Source organism: Herpailurus yagouaroundi, unplaced genomic scaffold (genome assembly GCF_014898765.1).
Source record: "Herpailurus yagouaroundi ecotype Mexico unplaced genomic scaffold, PumYag 213, whole genome shotgun sequence".
In the NCBI taxonomy this organism is placed as follows: Eukaryota; Metazoa; Chordata; class Mammalia; order Carnivora; family Felidae; genus Herpailurus; species Herpailurus yagouaroundi.
The window spans coordinates 2,239,461-2,267,328 of record NW_024412444.1 but is presented as its reverse complement, the minus strand read 5'-3'; the positions used below and the strand labels follow the sequence as shown (position 1 = coordinate 2,267,328).

The window sequence follows — 27,868 nt, the reverse complement described above, 5'->3', positions numbered from 1 at the left end:
TCTTAAGGCTTAGATAGTTTATGAGGACAAAAACAAAACATAAGAAAATTAATATTTTAGGGGCGCCCGGGTGGCTGAGTTGGTTAAATGTCTGACTCTTCATTTCTGCTCAGGTCATGAGCTCACAATTTGTGAGTTCAAGCCCCGTGTGGGTTCTGTGCAGACAGTGCTGAGCCTGCTTGGGGTTCTCTCTCTCCCTTTCTGCCTCTCCCCTGTTTGTGTGCAAGTGTGCACTCTCTCAAAAAATAAATAAAGATACTTCAAAAAATAATGCATTAAAAAAAAGGAAATCAATATTTTAACATATTTGAAAAGGTTGCCAGATAAAATGCAGAACACCCAATTAATTTTGAATTTTTGGTAACAAATATTTTACTTATGTTGTAAATATTGCGTGTCCTCTATTTTTATTTGCTAAATCCCTAAGGATTGATGCCAGTTTTGTCTTAATACTTTCAATACGGTGAGTGAAACCTCCAGTATTTTCATAAGTCACAAAGCAACAGCACTGAGATCATAATAAAATGGAAATGTAAAGTTCTGAGTATCAAGTTTAAATCAATTTTATCCATGCAGAGCTGTGCAGACAGGGTATACAGGGTACAGTCAGGGTGTAGACATAGTGTAGACATCAATGTTTGTATATCCCAGCCCCAAGGAAATGCCAATTCTTGTTAACTTGCATGGGATTATAGTATTTCAAGCTCTAAATTTTTCAGCAGAGCTAGAACTGGATTGTTTTTCATCATTCTCTTTCTTTCTCAGTCACAACTTAAGTTCCAAATCCTTTAACAAGAAGCTCAACTCTGATCTTTTCAGTGTTAGAAAAGCTGTGCGCACAGACTATCTATATCTCTAGTAAGAATTCCTTCCCATTCACTCATGATACTTCCTTATGTTTCAAAGGTCTACAAATAGCATTTCCAATGTGAGGTCACCTGTGCCTTACATTTGTTTTTAAAACATTAAGAATCTATCATGTGCCAGGCACCCTGTTAGACGCTAGAAACACAAGACAAGTAAATCAAAACGTGTCAACTGTAAAATTTCTGCTTTCTTTCCAAAGGCCTGTAGGCTATGGGGTAGATGGAATAGTAGTTGTAATTCACATGGTACAGGTGAATAGCTAAGTGCCCCAGATTTAAAAGGTCTTATCTAAGTTCACATATTTAGTAAGGGAAGAGCCAGGGCTTCAGTAATGATCCCTGGCTCAGGCTCAGGGCACCCTCCAATATTTCTTCAAAGGAAATCTCAGACCATTCAGTATCTTAACTTCTCCATTTCCCAGGAGCAAAAAGGAAAGCATCCTGAATCCCTCTAGACTTTTCACGCCCTCTTAAAAGTGGAACAGGTGTTCTCTGGGTGTTGGAGAAAAGCAAGGCATGAGTGGGAGTTAAAGATCCTGAGCAGCCGTTGTAACCAGACCAATTAATCTGTAGAAACCAGAGCACTCGGCCAAGGCGATGCTATTTCAATTGGGTGTCACAGGTGACTCATCAGAGATGGCTTGCTTTGGGGCCTCCTGATATTTTACTTCAGGGTGGAGTGTCAGATTTCCTTCGCATTTTTGGACAACAGCCCTCTTGTCCATTTCCAAATTTTTCTGGTTTCACAGCCCTCAGGCAGAGCCCGCTCTCAGACCGGAAGCTAGTCACTGGCGAGAGGTTTAGGGAATGAAGAAAAAAGGTGAAAAAAAAAAAAAAAAAAAAAAAAAGAGCCGGGGCCTGGAGAGGGGCCTAAAATGGGGGAAATTTGCACTTCAAGAGCTTTCCTTACCCCAGCCCCTCAGAATGACAGCTCTCCTCAGCCAGAAGACTACCTCTCCCGGCAGGCTCTGCACGCCCCACAGACACAGGCTGGCGGGTTCCCAGCTCTCCACCTCCGCCAGAACCAGCCAATAGGAATCACCGGCCTGAGCCTCCGCCCTACTCGGACCACGCGGGAGCGGGGGCAATAAAACTACATTCCCCGAAGCGCCTTGCGCACTTCATGGCCAATCGGAGCATGGAACTCGGAGACTGGGGGCGGAGCCGGATGCATAGGCCACCCCATTGGCCAGGTGAAGCTAAGAAGAGCCGGAACCCGGGAGCGAGAGAAGCGAAATGACATTTCCTCTTTAAATAGCTGGAGCCGGGCCCCGTAGAGAAATGGCCGCGTCGGCAGGTGGGTCGAGTGGTGGCTAGGGAGGTGTGTTAGGGGGGAGGTGGGCCAGGGTCCAGGCTTAGACTGCGAGCTGAGGAGGTGGCGACGAGGAGCCGGAGGGAAGGATGGGGAGGTGGAGAGGGATGAGGGGAGGGAGGATGGATGGCGTGGAGGGCGGTGGGCGGTCCGGCTGGGCAGCGATGGGGAGGCCGGGTACCCGCCGCCACCCCGACGCGTTCATCAGGCGGTTGAGGGGGCACTGGCGGCCGCCATCCATCGAGCTTCCCTCGTGAGGCTGCTGCCCTCCGCTCTCGACTGGGACGTTCTGGCTCTCGGCGGAGTCGCCGCAGACGCCGAGACTGTTCTGCCGGCACAGTCCCTCGGCGAGCACGGGGCTTCGGGCTCGCCGGGCTCCCGGAGGAACAGGCTGGTGCTTGAACTTGCATCGCAGCCCTCTCTCTCTCTCTCCCAGATCCTACCCCGCGGTCCCTTTTGATGGTGTATGTCTCTACACATAATATGTATTTTTCTAGGGGCGGGGGGAGCGTGAACGCCGTAACTGGCTCGGAACTTCTTGTGGTTGTACGATTTTTCTCCTAGATTTAAGTAAGTCTTCCCCAACACCGAATGGGATTCCATCTTCAGACACAGCCAATGATGCCATGGACCCCTTCCATGCGTGCAGTATTCTTAAGCAACTCAAAACAATGTACGATGAAGGACAGTTGACAGACATTGTAGTGGAAGTGGATCACGGGAAAACATTTTCCTGTCATAGAAACGTTCTTGCTGCAATCAGCCCTTACTTCAGGTATGATGATGGTAGAAACTTCTGTCGATGTCCGCACGGAGTTCCCTTTGTCCCTCAGTATTGCCCACTTGATTATAAAACGGAGGTGAGACGATGAAATGAAACCCGCGAGTTTGTTTCCTTAAAATAAGTAACAGGCCCTATTTTATTAAGCCCTTGTTTTTGACTTGATGGATTCTTCTAGAATTCAGGTGGTTGGTTTTTAAGGGAGTGAATATATTTTTGTTTGTTTCTGGCAAATAACTACAAAATCTAGAATTGGGCTGCTCAGCATGGCCGCCACAGGCCACAGGCAGCTCTTTAAACGTCGTTGTTTTAAATTAAATAAAATAAAAAATTCAGTGCCTCAGGCAAACTAACCACATTTCAAGTGCTCAGTAGCCACGTGGAGGTAGGAGCTGCCAGTTGTATAACCCAGATAAAAGTTTGGGTGGACAGTGCTGATCTAGTATTTGTTCCAAAACTCCAACCATGACACATATTTCTCCGGTGCCTGTAACTCTTAGAATTTAAAACTTACTAGCGCGTAACTTGGGAAACAAATTACCATTCGGTAGTTTGTTTTAACGCCACAGGGGTCAAAGCAATGAAATAAAATGAATGAAATACAGTTTCTGCGTTATCTTAGGCTCCAGACTCATGATCGTTTCCAAGATTTCCAGAAGTGTTTTTAAGTGAAGTTTTCATTTTCATTGCATTCTTCTTTGGGTATCAAAAAGCTACAGCAGTACAGTGTTTTTTTTTTTTTTTAATTTTTTTTCAACGTTTATTTATTTTTGGGACAGAGAGAGACAGAGCATGAACGGGGGAGGGGCAGAGAGAGAGGGAGACACAGAATCGGAAACAGGCTCCAGGCTCTGAGCCATCAGCCCAGAGCCTGACGCGGGGCTCGAACTCACGGACCGCGAGATCGTGACCTGGCTGAAGTCGGACGCTTAACCGACTGCGCCACCCAGGCGCCCAGCAGTACAGTTTTAAAACCTGGATCTAACAAAGAATTTCCTACTTTAAGACAAGATCACTGATACAGTATCCTGCTTGAGTTTAACTTCCTTGGTTTCAAGTGCTCATTTTTTTAAGCCTTTCAGTGTTCACTAATAGTGTCTGAAAGACAGTGAACTAATTTTCTCAACTACGGTCTAAAAGTGCTGTTTTTCTTTTTCAGGGTGCTTTTCAGTGTAGCGTTCCAGACCGTAGTTTCTGGTTCCTCTTTCTCAGAATACTGGGTTAAATATAGTCGCTTCATAGCCTGATGCTTATGATGTAACCATTAAGACTTGCCTAGGGATAGGTCATTGGACTGTTAAGTATTAACCATCATGAGGCAGTGAGCTGGAAGGAAAAAAGAAGAAACTGATATGCACAGAAGGTAGGAAGTTGGGCCTGGTAATGGAAACTGCCTGGGGAGATTTGCTTGTCCGGACTCTCCGTTAGACATGGTTCGTTCATCCATGGATTTAAATATATGGCCCGGTTACTACTGATCAAATTCTGGGCTAAGCTTACTTTACCTACATTGTTTTTTATGTCTTTACAGTCCTGTCTCTGTACAGTTATTTCCATTTTAAATGTGAAAAACTGAGATTCGGGGAGGTTAAATGAACTGCCCAAGTCATCTAGCTACTAAGTGGCAGAGGCTGGATTTGATTCTAGAGCCAAGCTTTTTAGTCACTATCATGACTTTTAACAAACAGGAGTGGGTCCTCTTTGAAGTTGCCTTTCAGAAATTTCTATTGTATGTTAAATTTGGATAGTTAAAAAAAACTGAAACTTGAAAGTGAAAATGTCTATATTTTATACTGAAATTTTATACTCTGGCTTGTATCATTTAAATTTTATACTTAATTAAAATTAGTTCTGAAGACTTGGACTAATCACCTTAAAAGAAATATGCTATAGTAGATTTTCTTAATTATAAGAAATTAAGGAAATGCTTGGAAAAGTTTCTAAGCATAAGAGAGGTGAATTCAGATGAAGGTATTTGGCTAGAAAACTTAAGGATTAGGTTCTTATCGCTTGCAAGAGCTATTTGTACAGAAATTTCTTGGCACTGGTGCTGCTCCTTATGTGAAATCGAGGACGACATACTTAATAGTTTCTAAGTCTTGCATCACTGGTGGAAAAATGAGAATAGCTTGAAATCTGGCATGGTTGTGTCACGATCCCAGGGACCTGTCAGAATTAAAATTTGCATGATCATTAGAAACTTTCTGCTGCTCCGGATTTTGTGTGAGGAAATGCTCCATCTTTGTGTGGCATTTCCAGAAAGAACCCAGTAGAACAGAGAACCCATCAGGTATCACGCTGCTCCTGTGTGTGAGGCCAGCCTATTCAAGTCAGCAGAGTTCCCATGATAAAGGGGGTATGTGGTAATGTTCTCCTTTGGGAGTTAATCTTTGCCTAATGAAAGGCTTTATTTTTCTTTTTAATTGGGAGCTGTGTAGCTGGGTGTTTCAGCACCTGAACTGGAAAACCAGCTCCTACATTGGGACATCTAGTTTTCACTCATGAAAAAAAAAAAAGCCCATTTGATCTTAAACTTAAGATTTACATTGTAGAAGCCAAAATAGGACTCAGAGGTGGTGAACCCAGGCAGCAAGCTGGGTCCTTGTACCCAGGTATATACCCAGGGTTTCTCATTGTATCTTAAAATTAACTAGTTAAGGATATTTTTTTTTTACAACCTAGCATTGTAAAATGAGAAGGGCCTAGAACTGTATCAACAACTTTATCACAAATGTTAGGTTGATTTCTTCAATAGACATCTATTAAGCACCCAAGGGCAAACAGCCCTTTTCTTTAAATCTTTTTCAAAGAACCTTGATTTGATTTTTGTATTTAATTTTAACAGCAGTCCAGGAAGAAGCCTTAAAGGAGGGGAAAAAAAAGGCAAATGATGTGTATACACGACTAATAACACTTAAATACAGAGTCAGACTTTTGGCTACTTAATATTTTGGCCAAGAAGAGCCCACAAATGCAGATATTTACAATAAGTAGATAAATAAATAAATAAGTAAGTAAGTAGGTAAGGAAGTAAATAAGAAAGTCTGCTTTCAAAGGCAAAAGCTTGGGATTTTCAAAACCGTCATCTCCAAAGAATTAATTCTTAAACTCTCTTTAGAAGTACGTATCATGGGGCACTGGGTGACTCAGTCGGTTAAGCGTCCGACTTCGGCTCAGGTCATGATTTCACAGTCCATGAGTTTGAGCCCTATGTCGGGCTCTGTGCTGACAGCTCAGAGCCTGGAGCCTGTTTCAGATTCTGTGTCTCCCTCTCTCTCTGCCCCTCCCCTGCTCATGCTCTGTCTCTCTCTGTCTCAAAAATAAATAAACGTTAAAAAAAAAAAGTACATATTATATTGAGCCTACTATAATCTATTTATATTCAGATATACCTGGGTAAAATATGGTACCTTTGAGAAAACTGAGTATATTTCTTTAAGCAAAGGTTTTCACACTGTCGAAGGAAAAGTGAAGTGATGTTCTTTATATTCCTTACAATGATGAAGGAAGCATGCAAAAGATAAAGGGAGTAGGTAGAGAATATGAACGTCTGAAGAACATCCTGTTTTTCTGAGATGAAATTTTTAAAGATCTATTTTGGGGACAAGTTGCCTTGTACATTTCCACTGAGACATGAAAAGTTTAATCAGTCTATATATGCCAGTGTCTTACATTGACACCCTCCATGCATTCTTAAATTTTCTTACTGGTCTGGTGAGTTAAGATCTCAAGTCCCTAAGGCAACTGATAAGAAGGTTCGCTAGGGACTCCAAGGAAAGTAAGGTGTCCTGGAATATTTCATGGCATCTTTCGGTGTGCTTTATTTAGGTATATTCTTTTTCTCAGAGTTGGCATAAAGGGGACTGGCCCTCCTCAGAGTAGGATTTTCGAGATTAAGCAGGCTAAATCCTTATGCTAGATGATCAACTTTTACCCCCATTCGGAATATCAGGAAACACATTAGGAAATTTTTTTCCATTACAAAGGTTATCTCTGTGGTAACTGTACACCTCCAAAAATTTGCCACCATAATTTTTTATATGGAGTGCAGATATACTATTAACCACTCTTTCCTTCCTAGATCCATGTTCACTAGCGGCCTTACAGAAAGTACTCAAAAAGAAGTTCGAATAGTTGGTGTTGAAGCTGAATCCATGGATTTAGTGTTGAACTATGCCTACACCTCCAGAGTTGTTCTGACAGAGGCCAATGTTCAAGCCTTGTTCACTGCAGCTAGCATCTTCCAGATTCCTTCCATCCAGGACCAATGTGCTAAGTATATGATCAGTCATTTGGACCCGCAGAATTCTATTGGGGTCTTCATCTTTGCTGATCATTATGGTCATCAGGAACTCGGAGATCGATCAAAAGAATACATTCGTAAGAAGTTTCTGTGTGTCACCAAAGAACAAGAGTTTCTCCAGCTGACAAAAGACCAACTGATAAGTATATTAGACAGTGATGATTTAAACGTAGACCGAGAAGAGCATGTTTATGAAAGCATCGTAAGGTGGTTTGAACATGAACAGGATGAAAGAGAAGGGCACCTTCCAGAAATTTTTGCCAAATGCATACGTTTTCCTCTGATGGAGGATGCCTTTATAGAGAAAATTCCACCTCAGTTTGCACAGGCTATAGCCAAAAGCTATGTAGAAAAGGGCCCATCCAGTACCAATGGCTGCACACAGAGACTTGGAATGACTGCCTCCGAAATGATCATATGTTTTGATGCTGCCCACAAACACTCAGGAAAGAAGCAAACAGTGCCTTGTCTAGATACAGTCACAGGAAGAGTGTTTAAACTATGCAAACCACCAAATGATCTAAGAGAAGTGGGGATTCTCGTATCACCAGACAATGACATTTACATTGCAGGAGGGTACAGGCCGAGCAGCAGCGAGGTCTCCATCGACCATAAGGCAGAAAATGATTTCTGGATGTATGACCATTCCACCAACAGGTGGCTCTCCAAGCCCCCCCTGCTGCGAGCGAGAATAGGCTGCAAACTGGTGTATTGCTGTGGTAAGATGTATGCAATTGGAGGTCGTGTTTACGAAGGTGATGGGAGAAACTCCCTAAAATCCGTGGAGTGCTACGATAGCAGAGAGAATTGTTGGACCAGCGTTTGTGCGATGCCTGTTGCCATGGAGTTTCATAATGCTGTGGAGTACAAAGAGAAGATCTATGTCTTACAGGGTAGGTGCCTGAGTGGTTTATTCTCCATGAGAGGGTAGCAGAATAACCTGCTTCTGTTAAAACAGGTGCTTGTTCTTGTTCACTGGGGACTTCCTCTGGCTTCTTACCGTAATCTGTTGGTGGGAACAGTCTATTCTAGAAAGGATGTTTAAAGACCATCAGCTTTTGAATCCACAAAGGCAGGCATCTTTAAATGAGCCTGTAAGTTTTTATGTTCTTACTGTGTTTTGACATCACGCAGAATAAGTATTTTTCAAAACATAATCTGATAAGTATTAGTTTGGCCTTCTGGGGAAAACTATTTCAGAGCCGTTTTTAAGACTTTCAGAGAGCAAGTCTGATACATGTCTTTTTACTCTTCCATAATACATAATCAAGAGAGGTAGCAACTACTTGTTATGGAACTTAGTGGATTAGTTTGAAAGAGAAAAAAGAACAAAGAATTTTGTGATCAACCTTAGGATTGCCACGGTCATGAAACGGAATTATAAAGAGTTTGGAATTGCAGTCTTTAGATTTTAATTTCACCGCAGTGTGTGATACCTTTCAAAATAAGTTTTTAAGCTTTTTCAGTGAAAAACTTGGGATGCCACTTTTTCTTGCGTTTGCTATTACAGATGAAGAGGGACTATCAAATCTACTTAGCTTTAAACATTTTTTTTGTTTGAACTACTGAAGGCTAGGACTCTGGGAAAGATGATGTAGCAGCAGCAGTAGTAGAAAGAATGACCAAGTGAGTAGAAATAAGATAATTTATTGAAGGTTCTAATTGGTGATAAATAATGTTTTCCCTGTGTTCGGTTTCGTAGACATTTTAGTCGCTTGGATGTTGAATGCGATGATGATACTACCAACATCTTTATTCCTCTTCCTGTGTTTCTTAATTGCTTATACATGTTTTCCTCACACTATTACTTTAATAAAATAAGAAAAAAGGGATGATTCTGTATAGGTACATAAGATTTTTTTCGCTGTCACACCATTAAAAAAATATATTCTTTGCTTGTCATCCTTATTTGACACAAAATGCCTGAACCCATTTGTTTAAACTTCAATATCATTTTAATTCTCCAAAAGGAGTATTAACTAACTAGTATCTTATTTTAGTTAAATAGGAACATGGGCATGGATAGGTTTATTGGTCTTGCTGAATAATGGAATATAACAATGGATACATAATCTGTCCAGTATGGTTGCATAGGTTATATCCTCCAATATGATGAAGATGTCTCTACATATATTTTGGTCTTGCTGGCTAACCAGTTAGTTGGTAGAGATATAATTAATTAAGAGATTCCCAGTTGTAAGGTAAAGGTTATGTATTAATGTAAATACTAAAGCAAAGTAATAATGAATTAATAGAATTTTCAGGGCTGGAATGAACATTGTTTAACCTGAGATTATGTTTTATGTAAGAGGAATCTGAGACTCTAAAAGTTTTCTTAATTGCCTTTCACTGGTTAAGCTTTTAAAGAGGACTTTAGGTTTTAAAAATTTACTTTGTTTGTCCTCTTTCCTTTTTATAAGAAATTTGTAGTGGGTGTCTGGGTGGCTCAGTAGTTAGGCATCTGACTCTGATTTTGGCTCAGGTCACAATCTCACGGTTCATGAGTTTGAGCCCTGCATCAGGCTTTTGCTGACAGCCCGGAGCCTGCTTGGGATTCTATCTCTCCCTCTCTCTCTGGCCCTCCCCTTCTTATGCTGTCTCTCTCTCTCAAAAAAAAAAAACAAAAAACAAAAAATTGGAGAGAGGTAGTACACATTAGTTTTAATTTTTCTTTTCTTTTTTTAAACATGTTTGTTTATTTTTGAGAGAGAGAGTTTGAGCAAAGGTGGGGCAGAGAGAGGATCTGAAGTGGGCTCCGGGCTGAGAGGGAGATCATGAGGTCATGACCTGAGCCAAAGTCAGAGGCTTTACTGACTGAGCCACCCAGGCGCCCCAGAAAGTTTTCATTTCTATTGTCTTTATTAAGAATCCTTGGGGCGCCTGGGTGGCGCAGTCGGTTAAGCGTCCGACTTCAGCCAGGTCACGATCTCGCGGTCCGTGAGTTCGAGCCCTGCGTCGGGCTCTGGGCTGACGGCTCAGAGCCTGGAGCCTGTTTCCGATTCTGTGTCTCCCTCTCTCTCTCTGCCCCTCCCCTGTTCATGCTCTGTCTCTCTCTGTCCCAAAAATAAATAAACGTTGAAAAAAAAATTAAAAAAAAAAAAGAATCCTGTTAAGGGGCGCCTGGGTGGCTCATTCGGTTAAGTGTCCGACTTCGGCTCAGGTCACGATCTCCCGGTCCGTGGGTTCGAGCCCCGCGTCGGGCTCTGTGCTGACAGCTCAGAGGCTGGAGCCTGTTTGGGATTCTGTGTCTCCCTCTCTCTCTGACCCTCCCCCGTTCATGCTCTGTCTCTCTCTGTCTCAAAAATAAATAAACATGAAAAAAAGAAAAAAAAATTAAAGAAGAATTCTGTTAAAAGTCAGTGAGGGTAGGTGATGTGCAACCAAAAGGTGGTAGTTTAAGAAGCTCCTCTAAGAAAAATGGAAATTATAGTGTCACTACTACTGAGTAGTCCATTAAATCTGTAGATAAGAGTAAATCTAGTTCAGTTTTCAAGGGGAAGCTCAATTTAGAAGTAGGTATTTCTAATCTAAACAAAGCCTCTTTATATAAATAAAGTTGACATAAATAGTCAGAAGCTTATGCTGTACTATGTGTGGCTATTGGAGTATCATATAATCTGTCCATAAAGGGTCCAGATTTTTAAATCAAGGATTTTATACAAATGTTATAGTCAGCCAAACTCTTGTAAATCTTCGCTAGTTAAATTCATGCGGACATTTTTATATTGGCAGTCTGTCTCCGCACACCCTTTTGTCATCAAAATAGAATTAAAAGTGACCCACATTCAACTCCATGAAATGTATGTTTTCTATCCTGTTAAAGCCATGTTTTTTTCTCTTAAGTATTTGTCTTTGCATTACGGCAGTGCTAAAGTAAACATATCCATGGCCTGTAGACACACATCTGAACAATTCCGTGTGCTGCCTTCTAGTTAAATAATTAGCACATAAATTTATAGTGGTTTGTTCATGATGAAGCTGTATACATACTCTGATCGTACTGGCTAACCATTAGTAATTATGCTTTTTTAGAGCTGGCTTAAAATAAATTTTCTGAAATATACCATTGGGTAGAATAAATGGAGCCAAGCTCTCCATTCTTATTCTGTCTTCAAGTCAAAGTAACTCCTTCTCCCTCCCTATTTCGAACCCCTCCCCAATTCACGTTGACTATAATATTACGTGTTATGTTCTGCAATGGAATGAAGACATTTCAAACTATTTTATACTATATAATGTATCTCTGGAGATTATACAAGAAATCTTTTAGAAAGTGAAATATTTAGAAAATTAGGCCCTTCAACATATAACCAAAAAGACACATGTAAATATATATATATATATATATTCTTGTTTTTCTTTCTGTTTTTTTAGGAGAATTTTTCCTCTTCTATGAGCCTCAAAAAGACTACTGGGGCTTTTTAACCCCCATGACTGTGCCTAGAATCCAGGGCTTAGCAGCTGTATACAAGGACTCTATCTACTACATAGCTGGAACCTGTGGAAATCATCAACGTATGTTCACTGTAGAAGCCTATGATATTGAGCTCAATAAATGGACTCGGAAGAAGGACTTTCCATGTGATGAGTCCATAAATCCGTACCTTAAACTGGTACTTTTCCAGAATAAACTCCATTTGTTTGTTCGAGCTACCCAAGTGACCGTTGAAGAACATGTCTTCAGAACCAGCAGGAAAAATTCCCTTTACCAATATGACGACGTCACTGACCAGTGGATGAAAGTGTACGAGACCCCAGATCGGCTCTGGGACCTTGGCCGGCATTTTGAATGTGCTGTTGCTAAACTCTATCCTCAGTGTCTTCAGAAAGTACTTTAATGAGTAGCAGGCCTTAGTGAGCTCACTGGCATCTTGGGCTTGGGGTAACAATGATACAAGAAGTGCTGTCAGTATTGAAGAAGCTGAGAGAGTTTATATATGGCAATGGGTGCTCTTAAAGATTATGGTGTAGGAGGGATTTCCTTTCATCCTTGTGATGTTTTCATTTCATTAAGCAAAAGGTGACAAAGTGCAATTATCAGCATTTTTTTTTTTTCTGGTATAAAAGTAATCCTTTTCGTTCTAGAATTTTGTGATAATTCGTCACTGAGACACCAGATGAATCAACAACTATGCACTCTTTTAAGAGCAGTTAGGGTATTATTGGTCAGAGACATCCAAACTAGTTTGATGTGACTTTTTATTTTAAATACGGGTAAAAATTTGAGGCAATATCACTAGGACTTTAGCTGTGACCTCTCCAACACAGAGAAGCACTAACTTAGACCCTCATTCTTAGTATGTATATATATATATGTATATACATACACACACACACACATCTGTGTACTGTTTTCAAGTGTACTGAGATTTAAATATGTTATTAGAGTAGGCTGAAGGAAAACAAATACGTCTTAGAGCTTTTCGTCTGATTGTTTCCTGTTTCCCACGGAAGTTTAAGTTAAGCTAAGTTTTTAGTAGTTTTTTTGTTGATAACTTTTTCGTGTGCTCACACTGTCTCATTATTTACAAATCCCGAAAAGGGCTTAAATTCACAGGTGGCTGGTGCTGGTGTAAGTGAATTCATGTGTATACCTAGACAGGTTTAAACTGTCTGAGCCTATGCTTACCTTTCAAATTGGCCTGTTAGTTTTGTGGCATCGTACTTTCCCTGTTGAACTCTTGTGGTTTCACGGGATTCTCTGACTGCATGACAGCAAGATATCTAACCGGACTCGGAATAGTGAGAACATTACTCTCAGTTTGCACTAACACGGGCCATTTTGTTGCCTGACCTCCTTTTCCATCCCCCACCTGTCCCTTCATTATCGGTACAGTGAAAGTTAACTTATTTCTCTTCTGCACAGAGCACAATGTGAAGTTTTACACCTGCTTTTACATTTTCGTTTTCCAGAAACATGGAACTCCTTTGGTGGTCTAATTTAATGGCTTTTAAGTTACATGTGACCATTAAAACCTCACTTTTTTTTTTTTTTCATTTTTGCACTTAATAGTAATGTATATTTTTACATTGCAAACCTTGTTCTGGCTGAAGGTGACTGAGAAGGAAAAGGGTGAGTGAGTAGAACCATAGCATTATAGGTACTAAATCTCTTTTCATATTGAACGGATGAATTTCTAACAGTCAGTTAGTTATTAACATAAAGGACAAACCAACTCATTGGTCATACCTAAGGTGGATATTTGGATCAGTGACTTGTTTTTTACTATGCCTAGAATAACTGATAAAAAGTAGATGGATAGCCCGGAGTCTGTCCTCAAGTAGAATATTTTGATTCTCTTAAGGAAAACAAACTGGCATGGTTTGTGTTAGAAACTCTTGCACAAATTGTCATGTGATACTGTGAAACAAATTTGAAACATTGCCTCTTTGCCTCACATACCTCGTTTTTCAGAAACTTTCCAAACGGCTTGTCCTTGACCTCTGCAAGTAAGGAACGTTTTCTGAAGCAGAATTTAAAGTGGACAGCATTTATAGAATTAACATTTTAAAATCAAGTCTTGGGGAAGTTGGATATGTGGTTTCTTACTGGCCTTGATAGTATGTCTATAATCTCTTTATAAACTTTGTCGACCACTTGTTTTTTTCTCTCTCTAGTTTTTCTTCTGTTTTCCTTTATCTACATGCTGTTTGGGGGCTTTTGCTGTGAGTGTTTTGAAGCATCTTTACAGTGTTGCATCGCAGACGGGAGGACAAAACAAAAATCCCTAACTTTTGCAAGAGATGTTCATGTAATTTATTTTTGGAAGCTTTGTTGAATACCTTAAGATTTCCTGCCGCTTCTTGACAATCTTCTGTATTTATTTAGAACAATGTGTTACTTGAAAACATGACATAGAACAGTGAGTTAGCAATTTACACGTGCTGTGTGACATATAGGGGTACAATATACTGCGGTCAATTCTGCAGTAGGTTTATTCCGTTCATCTGCACAACAGTCGATCCTTTGCTATAACAATTTATATCGGGGGTGTGATCTAAGTATAGTGTGTCAAAGCCAAGGCTTAGAATTTGCTACAGGAGTAGAATATATATTGAATTTTGTACGAAGAACTATTTGTTTAAATTATGTAACTGGGATATTTTGCCACTTTTAAAATGATTTCAGAAGAGGTCCTAGAAAACTAAGATTAGTAATTTGTGTGGGTATGTGTTTAGATATTTAAGGTACATTTGCATAGGATGATGAGAATAAAAGTAAAAGGCACAATGGGGACTACAGAATTAAAATCTAGGCTAACATATGCCAGTCCCACTTGAACTTTGTTTTTGCATTTGAAGAATGTATGTAGCACTTTCCTCTGTATTTTTTACACATTGGAAACTGGACTTGGTGTAACTGTGTTATAGGAAAGTAGGAACCGTATTCTTTATTTTCCATCTTTGTTTTCTGTTATCCTGCAAAGATGATGCTTAAGCATCAGGCTGATTTCATGGGTGCATGACGAAAAGAGGGTGTGCTCTGCAAGGAATCAGATTCCCGGCGTGAAGCAGTTTAAAATGGCATTCAATGTTCAGTGCTCAGGTATGTAGTTAAGTACTGTAGTCCTTTGGGGGCAAATGTGTAGATATTTTTAAACATTTTGCCATAATTGCACAATTTTTTGCATTTTTACCTGATGGCATTGTTTCTTATAATAAAACCTTTTCTGATTAAAAACTACCATTGTTGTAACTGGACCTCTGACTAGGGAGTTGTACAGAATTAAAACTTGGTGAAAAACATGAAATACCTTCTGTCGTAGTAGAATGGAATAAGATTTTAATCTCTCAAATATTTGGCCTCTGAGACAAAATGAACTAGTTCATATCACCTTATATAATGCTCTTTAAACTCCAAAGCAAGCTTGCTTGCGTCATTAATACCTTGGATGCATTTGTTCTGGCCTGAACTTTTGTTATTCCACTCCTCTGTCACACACCTCACATCCAATCCATCAGCAAATTCTGTCGCCTCTTCCTTCAAAATGTACCTACCCTCTGGGGCGCCTGGGTGGCTCAGCTGGTGAAGCATCCGACTTTGCCTCAGGTCATGATCTTGTGGTTCGCGGGTTCAAGCCCCATGTCAGGCTGTGTGCTGACAGCTTAGAGCCTAAAGCCTGCTTCGGATTCTGTGCCTCCCTCTCTCACTGCCCCTCCCCTGCTGTCTCTCTCGCTCGCTCTCTCTCAAAAATAAATAAAAACATTAAAAATGTATGTATATATATATATATATAAAAATATATATATATACACACATACACCTAGACTCTGACCAGGTACCATTAACACCATTATCACTGTAGTCTAAACTAGCCTACCTTGTCCACCTTAATGCACTGCTCCTGAACTGGTCTGCCTTCTGTCACCCTGGACTGGTTGTAATCTGTTCTGTTCTCCACACAGTAGCCAGATTACGTCCCTCTTCTGCTCAAACCCCTCCAGGAGATGACTTCTCATCTCCTTTCTGATGAGAGCCAGACTCCTTCCTTACATGATCGACACCTCACAACCCCACCTCTTGGACCTCAGGTAACATCCCACCAGCTCACTCTATTCCAGCCACACAGACTGCCATTCCTGAGACAGGCCAAGCCCTTCCAACATCACTGCCTTTATCCTTGCTGTGTTTTTAGCCAGGGAAGCCCTGACAACCCACTTTACTCAAGCCTCTATTAAAATTCCAGACAGGACCTCCCTGTTCACATTATGGAAAAGAGAACACTTTGCTTCCAACTCTACTCACCCATACCACCTGTCTTCCCCCATTGAAATGTAAGCTCCATGAAAGCAAGGAATTCATTTTATTCATTATGCACCTCGGATCTGAGTCTAGCATATACTAGGCACTCGACGAGTGGGTTTTTTTTTTAACGTTTTTCTTAAAAAATTTTTTTTAATGTGTACTTATTTTCGAGGGACATAGCATGAGCCAGGGAGGGGCAGGGAGAGGGGGAAACACAGAATTCAAAGCAGGCTCTGGGCTCTGAGCCGTCAGCAGAGAGTCCAACGCAGGGCTCAAACTCAGGAGCCGTGAGATCATGACCTGAGTTGAAGTCAGATGCTTAACTGAGCCACCCAGGTGCCCCTAGGCAATCAATGAGTGTTTGTAAAAAAAAGAAATGAATTCTCAGTTAAATCTTAGAGAACTCTGAGATGTGGTAGGACCCCTACAATCCTATTACATTAGATAGAAAACACAAAGATCAAGTGAATTGCTGAAGGTCATCTAACTAATAAGGAGTTCATCTGGGATTAGAACAAAGATTTCCACTTTGACCTTAGTCTATTTCCTACACGCTCCATTAGTTCCAAACAAAACTGAAGGAGGGTAGCAACTTTCTAAGGCAACACTGTTACATAAAATATCCACTGTAATTTTTAACTGTGATTGATCATCAATGAGGGAATAGATGAGGTGGGAAAATACCTTCTCTTTGTCACCCCACCTGGATATCCCATTTTTATATCATTATGCTAATATACTCCTGTTATGAGTTCTGACCCTCAAGTAAGTTGAAAAACAAGAGGTAAAGGCTTGTGAAGTACTGTTATTTTGGTTCTTAAAATGACTTAACGTGTTAATTTTAATGTTTTAAATGTTTCAAAATGTTTATTTTGAGAGAGAGAGAGACAGAGACAGTGGGAGAGGGGCAGAGAGAGAAGGAGACAGAATCTGAAGAGGGCTCTGTGCTGGCAGCACAGAGCATGATGTGGGGCTCGAGCCCATGAACTGCGAGATCGTGACCTGAGCCGAAGTCGGACACTTAACCGACCGAGCCGCCCAAGTGCCCATGAGTTGCCATTTTAAAATCTTGGTTTTGTACGCCAGTGGTTTTTATTGAAAAATTCTTTGCAAATACAAAAAGTAAGTGATCTGGTATCTCTAAATCTTCAGAGCAATGATGTAAATGACATCTGCTTAGTCTTTTTGAAGTGAAATCTGGCATTTTATATAATGGATTTGAGTGGAGGGAAAAGTATTTTCCCACCATTTATGCTTCTAGGATACACTAAAACTTCTTGACTTAGAACTTGGGTAGACAGAGTTCAAGTGCTTTTCAACATAAACATGGAGAGGAAGCATTAACTACGCCAGTTCTAGTGAGTCCCTAATTCTCATTCTCCATACTTGATTTTGACTACCTGTATCTCTCTGGTAGAAGATTCAAGAACCTAGAAAGTTGGGTCTCTGGCTCACGAGTCTGCTGGTTTTCCTTTCTCTTTTGGTAACCTGTGTTAGCCCAGATACTGTGTGTATACACAAGCAAGCTGTTGCACACACGCCTACAGGTGAATCAATATGGCTGGCATTTCAGAGAAAAGAAAAAGCACAGTCACAAAGTAAACATTTAGAGATTTAACTTGCTGGGCCATAAAGGCACAATTTTCATCTGTGAAAGTGCGAAGTGTTTTATGACTGCTGAGGGGGAGCACAGTCCAGTGTGACTAGGTAACCAGGACACAATATTTACTTCCACTCTTCAATCATGTATTTTAAATTATTAAAATGGCAAAAAATATGCAATAAACATCTCACAGCCACCACCTCTATTGTTGAAACTCTCTTGCTCAAGAACCCTGTTACCAGGCTTGGGATTTCATTGAGATGCCAACCCATGGACCCCACTGCTTTTTCTACTATCCATTAGTCCCTATTGGGGGCCTTTCCTGAACTTAGTCAAGTTCAGTTCCATGATTCACTCAGAATAATGTCATTTTACACTTGCTCAGTTACCTTGTCTCTTTTTACTACCGCCATACCTGCCTGACAAAACCCCATCCCTGAGTGATTCCAGCTATGATCCTTGTCTGTGCCTGGCCCCGAGTGGCATAGAAATCCCATTCTTGCTGGCGGTTGGACCCTGCCTGGTCCACTGTAAGGCAGGCTGGCAGTGTCAGAGTTAACACCCCGGAGGGCTAGACTGCACCCAATTCCTGTTGGGACTGGTTGATAAAATCCCAGCTTCTTTCTACAGGTGGAATACGTGACACATGTTCTTTACTGTCTCCTAGAGTTCCTCAGTGCAAATGAAGCCTAGTTGACCATGAAAGTAACCTGCTTGATATCACACCTTCCCTGTTTCACTTTCCCGCCCTCCTACCATTGCCTCTTGGGACATCCCACCTCCCCTCAATGAACCAACTACTGGCACTCAAATCCTTCCTTGGACCTGCAATCAAATACTTGCTCAGGGCTGGCTTCTGCGAAAGCCCAACGTGAAGACACTGGCCATTCTTCCAATTCCTCAAGGCTCTCCCGATATTACGAACTTTGTTCATATTGTTTCCTGTACGTGGAGACTCCTCTTCACCTGTTCTTTGCATAACTATTTCATTCTCATCTTTCAGGTCTCAAAGAAATCTTCCCTGATAATCCTAGCTAAAATAAATGCCCTGTCATGCTTGATCACACCATCCAAAGTGGTTCTCTTTCCATGACTTTTTGTTTGGTTCCCCATCGAACAGTAAGTTCCGTGAGGACAGGCACCAAGTTGGTTTGTTATGCAATGTGTCTGGAGGACCTGGAAAAGTGTCTAGCATATGATAGACTTTTTAAAAATATTTGTTTAGACTTTATTTTTGAGAGAGAGAGAGAGAGAGAAAATCTGAAGCAAGAGCCAGGCTCCGAGCTGTCAGCACAGAGCCTGATGTGGGACTTGAACCCATGAACCATGAGATCATGACCTGAGCTGAAGTCCGACGCTTACCTGACTGAGCCACCCAGGCGCCCGAGACCTTCTTTGTTTTTGATGACTTCAGCAGTTTTGAGGAGTACTTCCTGGTCAGATGTTTTGTAGAATGCTCCTTAATTGGCATCTGTCAGATTTTTTTCTTTTCCATGATTAGACTGGGGTTACGTATTGTGGGGAGGAAGACCACAGAGGAAAAGTACCATTGTCACAGCTTATTAAGGGTATATACTCTCAATCTGACTTACCACTGTTGATGTGAACCTTGATCACCTGGCTGGGACAGTGTTTCTTAGGTTTCCCCACTGTGAAGTTATTCCCTCCCTATTCCATACTGTACCCTTCGGAAAGAAGTCGCTATGGGAAACCCACACGTAAGGAGAGCAGAGTTACTCGCCATCTCTTGGGGGTGAGGCATCTACATAAATTATTTGGGATTCTTCTCTCTAATCTATTTATTTATCCATTTATATCAGTATGGGCTCATGAATACTTAATTTATACTTAGGCTTATAATCCACTAATACTTTATTTTCAAATTGTTAACAGCTTTGCCATCGGGAGCTCTTCAGTTGGGGCCTGTGCCCTTCTGACCTACTCCCATCAAAATAAATGTTTTTGGTTTATTTTTTAAAAAAAAGGGGGGGGTGTCTATTTTTGACACTGCAAGATGCTCCAGGCCCATCTTGTATATTTCCTTCCCCAGCCCCCAAATCCATTTTCCCAAGTATCTCCAGTTGTTGTTCTTAGAGATGCGGGCGTTAGGTGCGTTTGTTGCTACTGGGATATTGTTTCTAGAACCTCTCAGCCAACTAGATAAGGAAGTAAGAACGTGTACGTAGTTTAACCCGGCTGCCACCATCCACCATCCATTTACTTAATTATTCAGTTCTAGTATATACATAGAGTGCTGTAGGGATTGTTCACCCACACTCCCATGGAAAGTCACTTTATCAGTGAGAGTACAGTCCTTTTGCCTTCACACTTACTAACTCCATTCATTTCTAGAGTTATTCAGGTCGACACCTCTCCCTCCCATCTACTTTCATGAAGCTGTTTTACACATTTTTTATAATTTCTATGATAATACTTAACTTCTTTAGCCTGTGATATGGTGGATTATATTCACTGATTTTTCAAATGTTGAACTAGCCTTACATATCTGGAATAAACCCCACTTGGTTATGATGTATGTTTTTATACATTGTTGGGTTTGATTTGCTTAAATTGTGTTGAGAGTTTTTGACTCTATGCTAATGAGAAAAATCAGTCAGTAGTTTTTCTTTCTTGTAATGTTTTTCTCTGTGTTTAAGATTAGGGTAATGCTGGTGTCTTAGTAAGAGTTAGGAAGATTTTACTTTTATCCCATTGTCTGGAAGAGATTGTGGAGAGATGGTATAATTTGTACCTTGAATGTGTTGTAGAATTTATGAGTGAAACCATCTGGGCTCGATGCTTTAATTTTGTAAAGTTACTAATTATTAATTCAATTTATTTAATAGTTATTGGGTTGGTTACTCAGACTATATATTCTTCGTTAAGTTTTGAGTTTTTCAAGAAATTGGTTCATTTCATCTACAATATAAAGTTGAGCGTCAATTGGTTTATAGTATTTATTCCTTTATTCTTCTAATGTCCAGGGAATCAGTAGTGATTAACCCCTTTTTATTCCTGATGCTGGTAATTTGTATCTTGCCCCTTCCTTCCTTCCTTCCTTCCTTCCTTCCTTCCTTCCTCTCTCCCTCCCTCCTTCCCTCCCTTCCTTCCTTCCTTCTAATCCAGCTAGAGGCTTATTACTTTTATTGGTCTCTTCAAAGAACCAGATTTTGATTTTAATTAATTTTCTCTGTTGTTTTGTATTTTTAATTTCATTAACATCTGCTCTAATTTTTATTATTTTTTTCTGCTTGCTTTAATTGTTATTTTTTAGTTAAGATGGAAACTTATGTTACTACTTTTAAATCTTTCTTCTTTTTCTAATATGATGCATGTGATGCTATAAATTTCCCTCTAAGCAATGTTTTTGTAGTATCCCACAAATTCTGATATGTTATATTTTGCCTTCTTTAGTACAAAATATTTTGATCATGTCTGCTTGTAGAACTGGCCCTTTTCATAATTATGTAATGCCCCTTTTTATCCCTGATAGTTTTCCTTGTTCTGAAGGCTTTCTATCTTAAATTCATATGGCCACTCCAGTTTTCATTTAGTGTTAATTTGATGTAACTTTCTCCAAGCGATTTCTTTTAACTATCTGAGTCTTAATACTTAAAGTGGGTTTCTTGTAAATAACTTAAAGTTGGGGCTTTTTCTTTATTTATATCCACTGTGAGAATCTATCTTTTAATTGATATAGTTAGGACATTTACATTTAAATTGATTATACAGGGACACCTGGGTGGCTCATTCGGTTAAGCCTCCGACTCCGGCTGAGGTCCTGATCTCCTGGTTCCTGAGTTCGAGCCCCGCGTCGGACTTTGTGCTGACAGCTTGGGGATTGGAGCCTGCTTCGGATTCTGTCTCCCTCTCTCTCTGTCCCTCCCCCGCTCATGCTCTGTCTCTCTCTGTCTCAAAAATAAATAGAACATTTAAGAAAATTTTTTAATTTATTATACAGCTGGATTAATATCTACCATATTTCTTACTGTTTTCTATTTGTTGTCTTTATCCTTTCTCTTTTTCATTTATTTTCTGCCTTCTCTGGTTTAATTTTTTTTTTTAATGTTTATTTTTGAGACAGAGAGAGACAGAACATGAACGGGGGAGGGTCAGAGAGAGAGGGAGACACAGAATCAGAAGCAGGCTCCAGGCTCTGAGCTGTGGGCACAGAGCCTGACGCAGGGCTCGAACTCGCGAACCACGAGATCATGACCTGAGCCGAAGTCGGATGCTTAACCGACCGAGCCACCCAGTCGCCCATGCCTTCTCTGGTTTAATTGAACATTTTATATGATTCTGCTTGAGCTTTTCTCTTATCACATCACATATACATCTTTGAATTTTTTTCTTCCAGTGGTTGCCCTAGATTTACAATACACATTTTTTAACTAATTCAAATTCATCTTTAAATAACACTATGCTGCTTTGTATAGTGCAAGTACCTTACAATAGACTTTCCAATTCCTCCCTTCCATGCCCTATGGATTTGACTGTTCATTTCACTTATCCATAGGCTCTAGTCACTTAATACGGTATTGCTATTTTTACTTTAAACAGTTATCCTTAAGATCAATTAATGTAAGAACAATATTTTGCTTTCATTTAATCCTTCTCTGACAATTTCTTTCGGTAGATCTAAGTTTCTGACCTATATCGTTTTACTAGTTTCTGAAGAATTTCTTTTAACATTGCTTTTAGGACAGGTGTGCAAATCATAAATTGCTTTAGATTCTGTTTGTCTGGGAAGGTCTCTATGTCTCCTTCATTTTTTTCAACATTTATTTATTTTTGGGACAGAGAGAGACACAGCATGAATGGGGGAGGGCCAGAGAGAGAGGGAGACACAGAATCGGAAACAGGCTCCAGGCTCTGAGCCATCAGCCCAGAGCCCGACGCGGGGCTCGAACTCACGGAGCGCAAGATCGTGACCTGGCTGAAGTCGGACGCTTAACCGACTGCGCCACCCAGGCGCCCCTGTCTCCTTCATTTTTAAGGATAAGTTTACTAGACTTAGAATTCTAGGTTGGTGGGGTTTTGGTTTCAACCTTTTAAATATTTCATTCCACTCTCTCGTTATATGCATAGGTTCCAAAGAGAAGTATGAGCTAATTCTCATTCTTGTTCCTGCCCAATGATGGATATTTTTTTTTCATGTTGCTTCTTTAAAATTTTTCTCTTTGGCTTTGAAACTTCAAATATGATATACCTTGGTGAAACTTTCGGTATTTATCCTGCTTGGTGTTCTCTGAACTTCCCAGATCTCTAGTTTGATGTCTGTTATTAATTGTGAAAACTTTTCAGCATCATGCAAATATTTCTTTTGCTCATTTCTCTCTTTCTTCTCTACCTGGTGTTTCAATTTTGAATATATTATACCTTTTATAATTATCCTACAGTTCTTGGATTTTTGTGTCTTTAATTTTTTTTTTTTTCCTTTTCATGTCTATTTGCAAAATTTCTACTGGCATCTATTTAAGTTCACTGATTCTTTCCTCAGCCACATCCAGTCTACTGATAATTCCAACAAAGACATTTTTCATTTCTTCTATAGTGTTTTTGACTTCTAATATTTCCTTCTGATTCCTGCTTGGAGTTTCTGAGATCTTTGCCTGTATGTTGTCTGCCCTTTTCATTAAATCTCTTACCTCTTAGAGTTGCTTCTTTTTAAGTGATTGGTTTTTTAAAAAAGTGTTTATTTTGAGAGAGAGAGAATGTGTGAGTGGGGGAGAGAGTCAGAGAGAGAGGGAGAGACTATCCCAAGCAGGCTCCATGTTCAGCATGGAGCCCAACGTGGGGCTTGATCTCATGACTCTGAGATCATGACTTGAGCCGAAACCAAGAGTCGGATGCTTGACCAACTGAACCACCTAGGAGCTCGATTACCTTACTTCACATTACTCGATACATCATGTCTGACTTTCGGTGAATAATTACGACATGCTAAAATGCATGAAAAATATATTCTGAACAGAAAAATCATGCATCAGAGTCATGAGATAGAGCCCCGCATCAGAGGCTGCTTGAGATGCTCTCTCTCCCCCTCTGTCCCTCTCCCCTACTCAGGCTCTTTCTTTTTAAAAAAAGAAAAAGGAAAAAAAAAAAAAAACTAGGATAAATAGACCTATAGCATGAACATTTATGTTAATATGGCTAGGAGTTGGGCTTTGTTAAATGATTGCTATACTTAAGGTCTTAGAGGCATTGAATTTCTCTAGTACCCTTGTTTTCTCTCCCCCTTACCTTTGGTCTTCTCTGAGTACTTCTACTCAGAGAAAGTCGACGTCTTGCAGCTCTTATTATATGGAAGCTTGTTGGTGTGGTTGCATAGGTACTGGAGAAAGACCGCAGTATGAAGTTCACCAATTGAATCTAAGCCTTTTAAGTGAGCTTGTGTCATAGAGCTGTGACCTTCACAGTTATTTTTCCAGCGGAATAGTGTTTTATTTTCCCTCGCATCATCTTCCTTTCCCCATTATGGCATTCCCAATCTGTTTCTGACCCCTATTGACTATGTACATTCCTTTTTCCCTTAGGTGAGACAGGAAGGCTAACTCTTCCTCCAGCGTTTATCAAGTTCTGTCGACGTATTTTTCCCTGGAGAGGCTATGGAAAAGGCTCTGGGTGTATGTCACAATTATTACCCCTCCCCTGCTGCTGGAGCCACTGGGGAACCTTTCTCAGATCTTTGCCATAAGACTGCTGGGGTGACTGTAGGTAAAGCCCACAAAAGTTTGGGGCTCCCCTAAGATGGCAGTTCCCACGGCTTCTTCACTCTCACGCTAGTCCACAATCAGCCTTCAGTAGTTCATCGAAATTATCATTGACGTGTTCCTATGGCTCTTGGGACTTTTGGGCCAGGTAAGCAAATGGTGACTGCAACTGTCTGGATTTAGCTGTACTCCAGATTTCAGGGTGACTGTTTGCCCTGCAAACAGTTTCTCCGATGGGTCCAAGAAAAGTCACTGATACTCTTTCTAAAACAGCTTTATCTTGCCGCAAGTTTTGTGAGTGACAACTTCCAAGCTCTGTACACTCCGGGGCTGAATCTGGAAGTTTATAAAAAGCTTCTCATATATATTTGTCAACCGAATGAGTTATTCTTTAGTCCCTACATAAATACGTTATGCCCTCTTTTATGTATATATGATATATTTCACAATAAAAAATAAGTAAAATAGTCTTACCTTATAAAATATGTTCATACACGTAGTCTTATTTAGGCATCTTTTGTTTGTAATTGACATGGTCATGGTGTTATTTAACATATAGTTCAGTGAATAGTGACTCTCGAGTACCTAATAACCCAGTTTTCTAGGACCTAATTAAAATTATATGATATGATTTAATTAAAATCATCAATCTATTTTGAGATTTTTAAAGTCCTACTTTGAAAACTAAATTGAACATTAAAATGTAATCATTTTAAATTATCCTTATCATGTATACACAGAACATTTTCTATTGATTAGTTTGTTCAAAGTAAATGGAATTTAATAGATCTTTTTCTTCCTTTTCCACTTCCCCAAATATACGCGCAACTATATGATTTGGTGAAAAAAAAAAAAAAAAGAGTATAGGGGCACCTGGGTGGCTCAGTTGATTAAGTGTCCGACTTCAGCTCAGGTCATGACCTCACAGTTCGTAAGTTTGAGCCCCACATCGGACTCTGTGCCGATGGCTCAGAGCCTGGAGCCTGCTTCAGATTCTGTGTCTTCCTCTTGCTCTGTGCCCCTCCCCCACTTGCACTCTGTCTCTCTCTCTCTCTCAAATATAAATAAAAACATTAAGAAAATTAAAAGAAAAACAAAACTAAGCATAAATATTAACAAATAAAAAATGTTCATAGATTTTCGAAGTATTTTTTTGTTGTTGGCCTGATGAACAGAAATTATAGTGTTTTTGGTGAATATGAGCAGATTTCTTAACCTCTCAGAGCTTCAGTTTTCTTGTATATAAAATAGGAGTAATAATCCACCTAATACACTTTTTGTGAGGATCGAGTAAGCATGGCAAACTGTTATTACAGAGCCCGGCACATAATGAACACCCTATAAATGTTCATTGTTGTTAGTATTATTAATAATTATATTATAGTCTTTCAGGTATATTCAAAATGTAGCTTCAGCAGAACAAGATTTTCTTAATAGCTAATATGACATATGTACTAAAGACTAGGGAAGCCATTTGCACTCCTGTTAATGACATTGTGCCCATAATCCCCAAGTGAAAGCAATTTTCACAGTTTTCTGGTCACACAGATCTCACTTTCCTTTCTGCCTTGTGCATTTCTCAAGGTTTGAGCTTCAATAGTATTTAAAGCAAGCTTGTAACCTTTGTCTGCAAAATAAAAATGAGGGTTTCTCGTTGTTTGCTTTTAAGACCTGTCCTTTGAGTTTATCTTGTCCTCTGCTGTCATTTAGAGATAAGGATCTAATAGAGTTCGGGTCACGTAGGTCACCTCTTGAAAACTGATTCCAAAGATCCTTTCACGATAAAGAGACAAGGTCAAAACACCGCACCTCCCACCAGCAGTCAGATTAGGATGTTTGGCATCTATCCATAAGTCAGGCAGCCAAAGTGAAGTTTTAAAAATCATACACAGGGAGTGCCTGGGTGGCTCAGTCGATTGGTTAAGCCTCCAGCTCTGGATTTCGGCTCAGGTCATGTTCTCACAGTTTGTGGGATGGAGCCCCTTGTTGGGCTTCTTTGCTGACGGCATGGAGCCTGCTTGGGATTCTCTCTCTTGCCCTCTCTCGAGAGCCCTCTCTCTCTGCCCCTCTCTTGCTTGTTCTCTCTGCCTCAAAATAGATCAAAATAAACTTAAAGAAAAATCATACACCAGGAAGAACCTGTACAACACGGGAAAGAATTTCCATGTCAGCAGTGAGCATCTGAGACGGTGAGAAGTCTGGATGCTCTCTGGCAATTGGGCTAAGCTCACGAGTTAGGTCAAAGTTAGCAATGGAAATCTGGATTCTGGCGTCTACGGTGCTGGTTTTAGCTGAATTAAATTTTTTTTTAATGTTCATTTTTGAGAGAGAGAGAGAGAGAGTGTGAGCAGGGAATGGGCAGAGAGAGAAGGAGACATGGAATCTGAAGCAGGCTCCGGGCTCTGAGCCGTCAGCCCAGAGCCTGACGCGGGGCTCGAACTCACAGACCGCGAGATCGTGACCTGAGCTGAAGTCGGACGCTTAACCGACTGAGCCACCCAGGTGCCCCAAAAGTATTTTTTTTTAATGTTTGTTTATTTATTTTTTTTTTCAACGTTTATTTATTTTTGGGACAGAGAGAGACAGAGCATGAACGGGGGAGGGGCGGAGAGAGAGGGAGACACAGAATCGGAAACAAGCTCCAGGCTCTGAGCCGTCAGCCCAGAGCCCGACGCGGGGCTCGAACTCCCGGACCGCGAGATCGTGACCTGGCTGAAGTCGGACGCTCAACCGACTGCGCCACCCAGGCGCCCCTTAATGTTTGTTTATTTTGAGAGACAGACAGAGAGATAGACGGACAGAGTGCGAGCAGGGGAGGAGCAGAGAGGGAGGCACAGAATCCAAAGCAGGCTCCAGGCTCTGAGCTGTCAGCACAGAGCCCGATGTGGGGCTCGAACCCGTGAAATGTGAGATCATGACCTGAGCTGAAGTCAGACACTTAACCGACTGAGCCACCCAGGTGCCCCCTCGATCTGGCAGGTTAAAGCCTGAAAATGACAGAGCAGATTCAGCGGGGTGTTAGGGACAGAAATCACACTGCTGTGAATTGAGGTGCATATGGAGGGTGTGAGTGGGGGTGGGTGGGCAAGGGTGTGGGCACCCGGCCCAGGAAGCCTGGAGGCGAGGAGACTCTGAGACACGCAGGCCTGGAGCCACCAAGTTAAAAAAAAAAAAAAAAAAAAAAGTCAGAGCACTTAATACCTTTCTGATAAAAACAGGAGATGAGAAATACCCATGCAAAAAGTCATAACCTATCCCCCTTCTAGAGCATCCCCCTTTGAGAGTTCGGCATGTAATAAAAGCCATGTAATAAAAGCCATGGAGACACGAACATGCAGAAACCTACAGGCAGGGGTCTGGAATGATGAAAAACAACTCCCTAGAAACAGCAGCAGAGTGAAAGAAGACAAAGGGAAAAGGACACACTTTTGGGGGCCTCTCGCATTTGTGCAAGAGCATAATGTGAGGTGGGAAGTTTTTGCAACTTCTTGCTACTTTGCCCCACAGGCCAGATGAAATTCTACCCAGAGCCAGCTGCGGTTCT

At 40.7% G+C, this 27,868-nt stretch overlaps 1 protein-coding gene and 1 long non-coding RNA gene across 3 annotated transcripts in view; one reads left to right on the top strand and one right to left on the bottom strand.

Annotated features, from left to right (window-relative positions):
- The window catches only part of LOC121016750 (uncharacterized), a 182,025-nt gene that overhangs the window by 8,941 nt on the left and 145,216 nt on the right, over positions 1-27,868 (bottom strand). The window lies entirely within an intron of this gene.
- On the top strand, positions 2,054-14,947 carry KBTBD8 (kelch repeat and BTB domain containing 8). Of its 2 annotated transcripts, XM_040454493.1 has the most exons (4): positions 2,054-2,163; positions 2,743-2,953; positions 7,041-8,155; positions 11,637-14,947. In XM_040454493.1, the coding sequence occupies exons 1-4, from the start codon at positions 2,148-2,150 to the stop codon at positions 12,098-12,100; spliced, it is 1,806 nt and encodes a 601-aa protein (XP_040310427.1). In that variant the 5' UTR covers positions 2,054-2,147; the 3' UTR covers positions 12,101-14,947. The 2 variants fall into 2 exon arrangements, with proteins under 2 accessions (XP_040310427.1, XP_040310428.1); XM_040454494.1 differs by lacking the exon at positions 2,743-2,953 and having other exon boundaries at positions 2,083-2,163.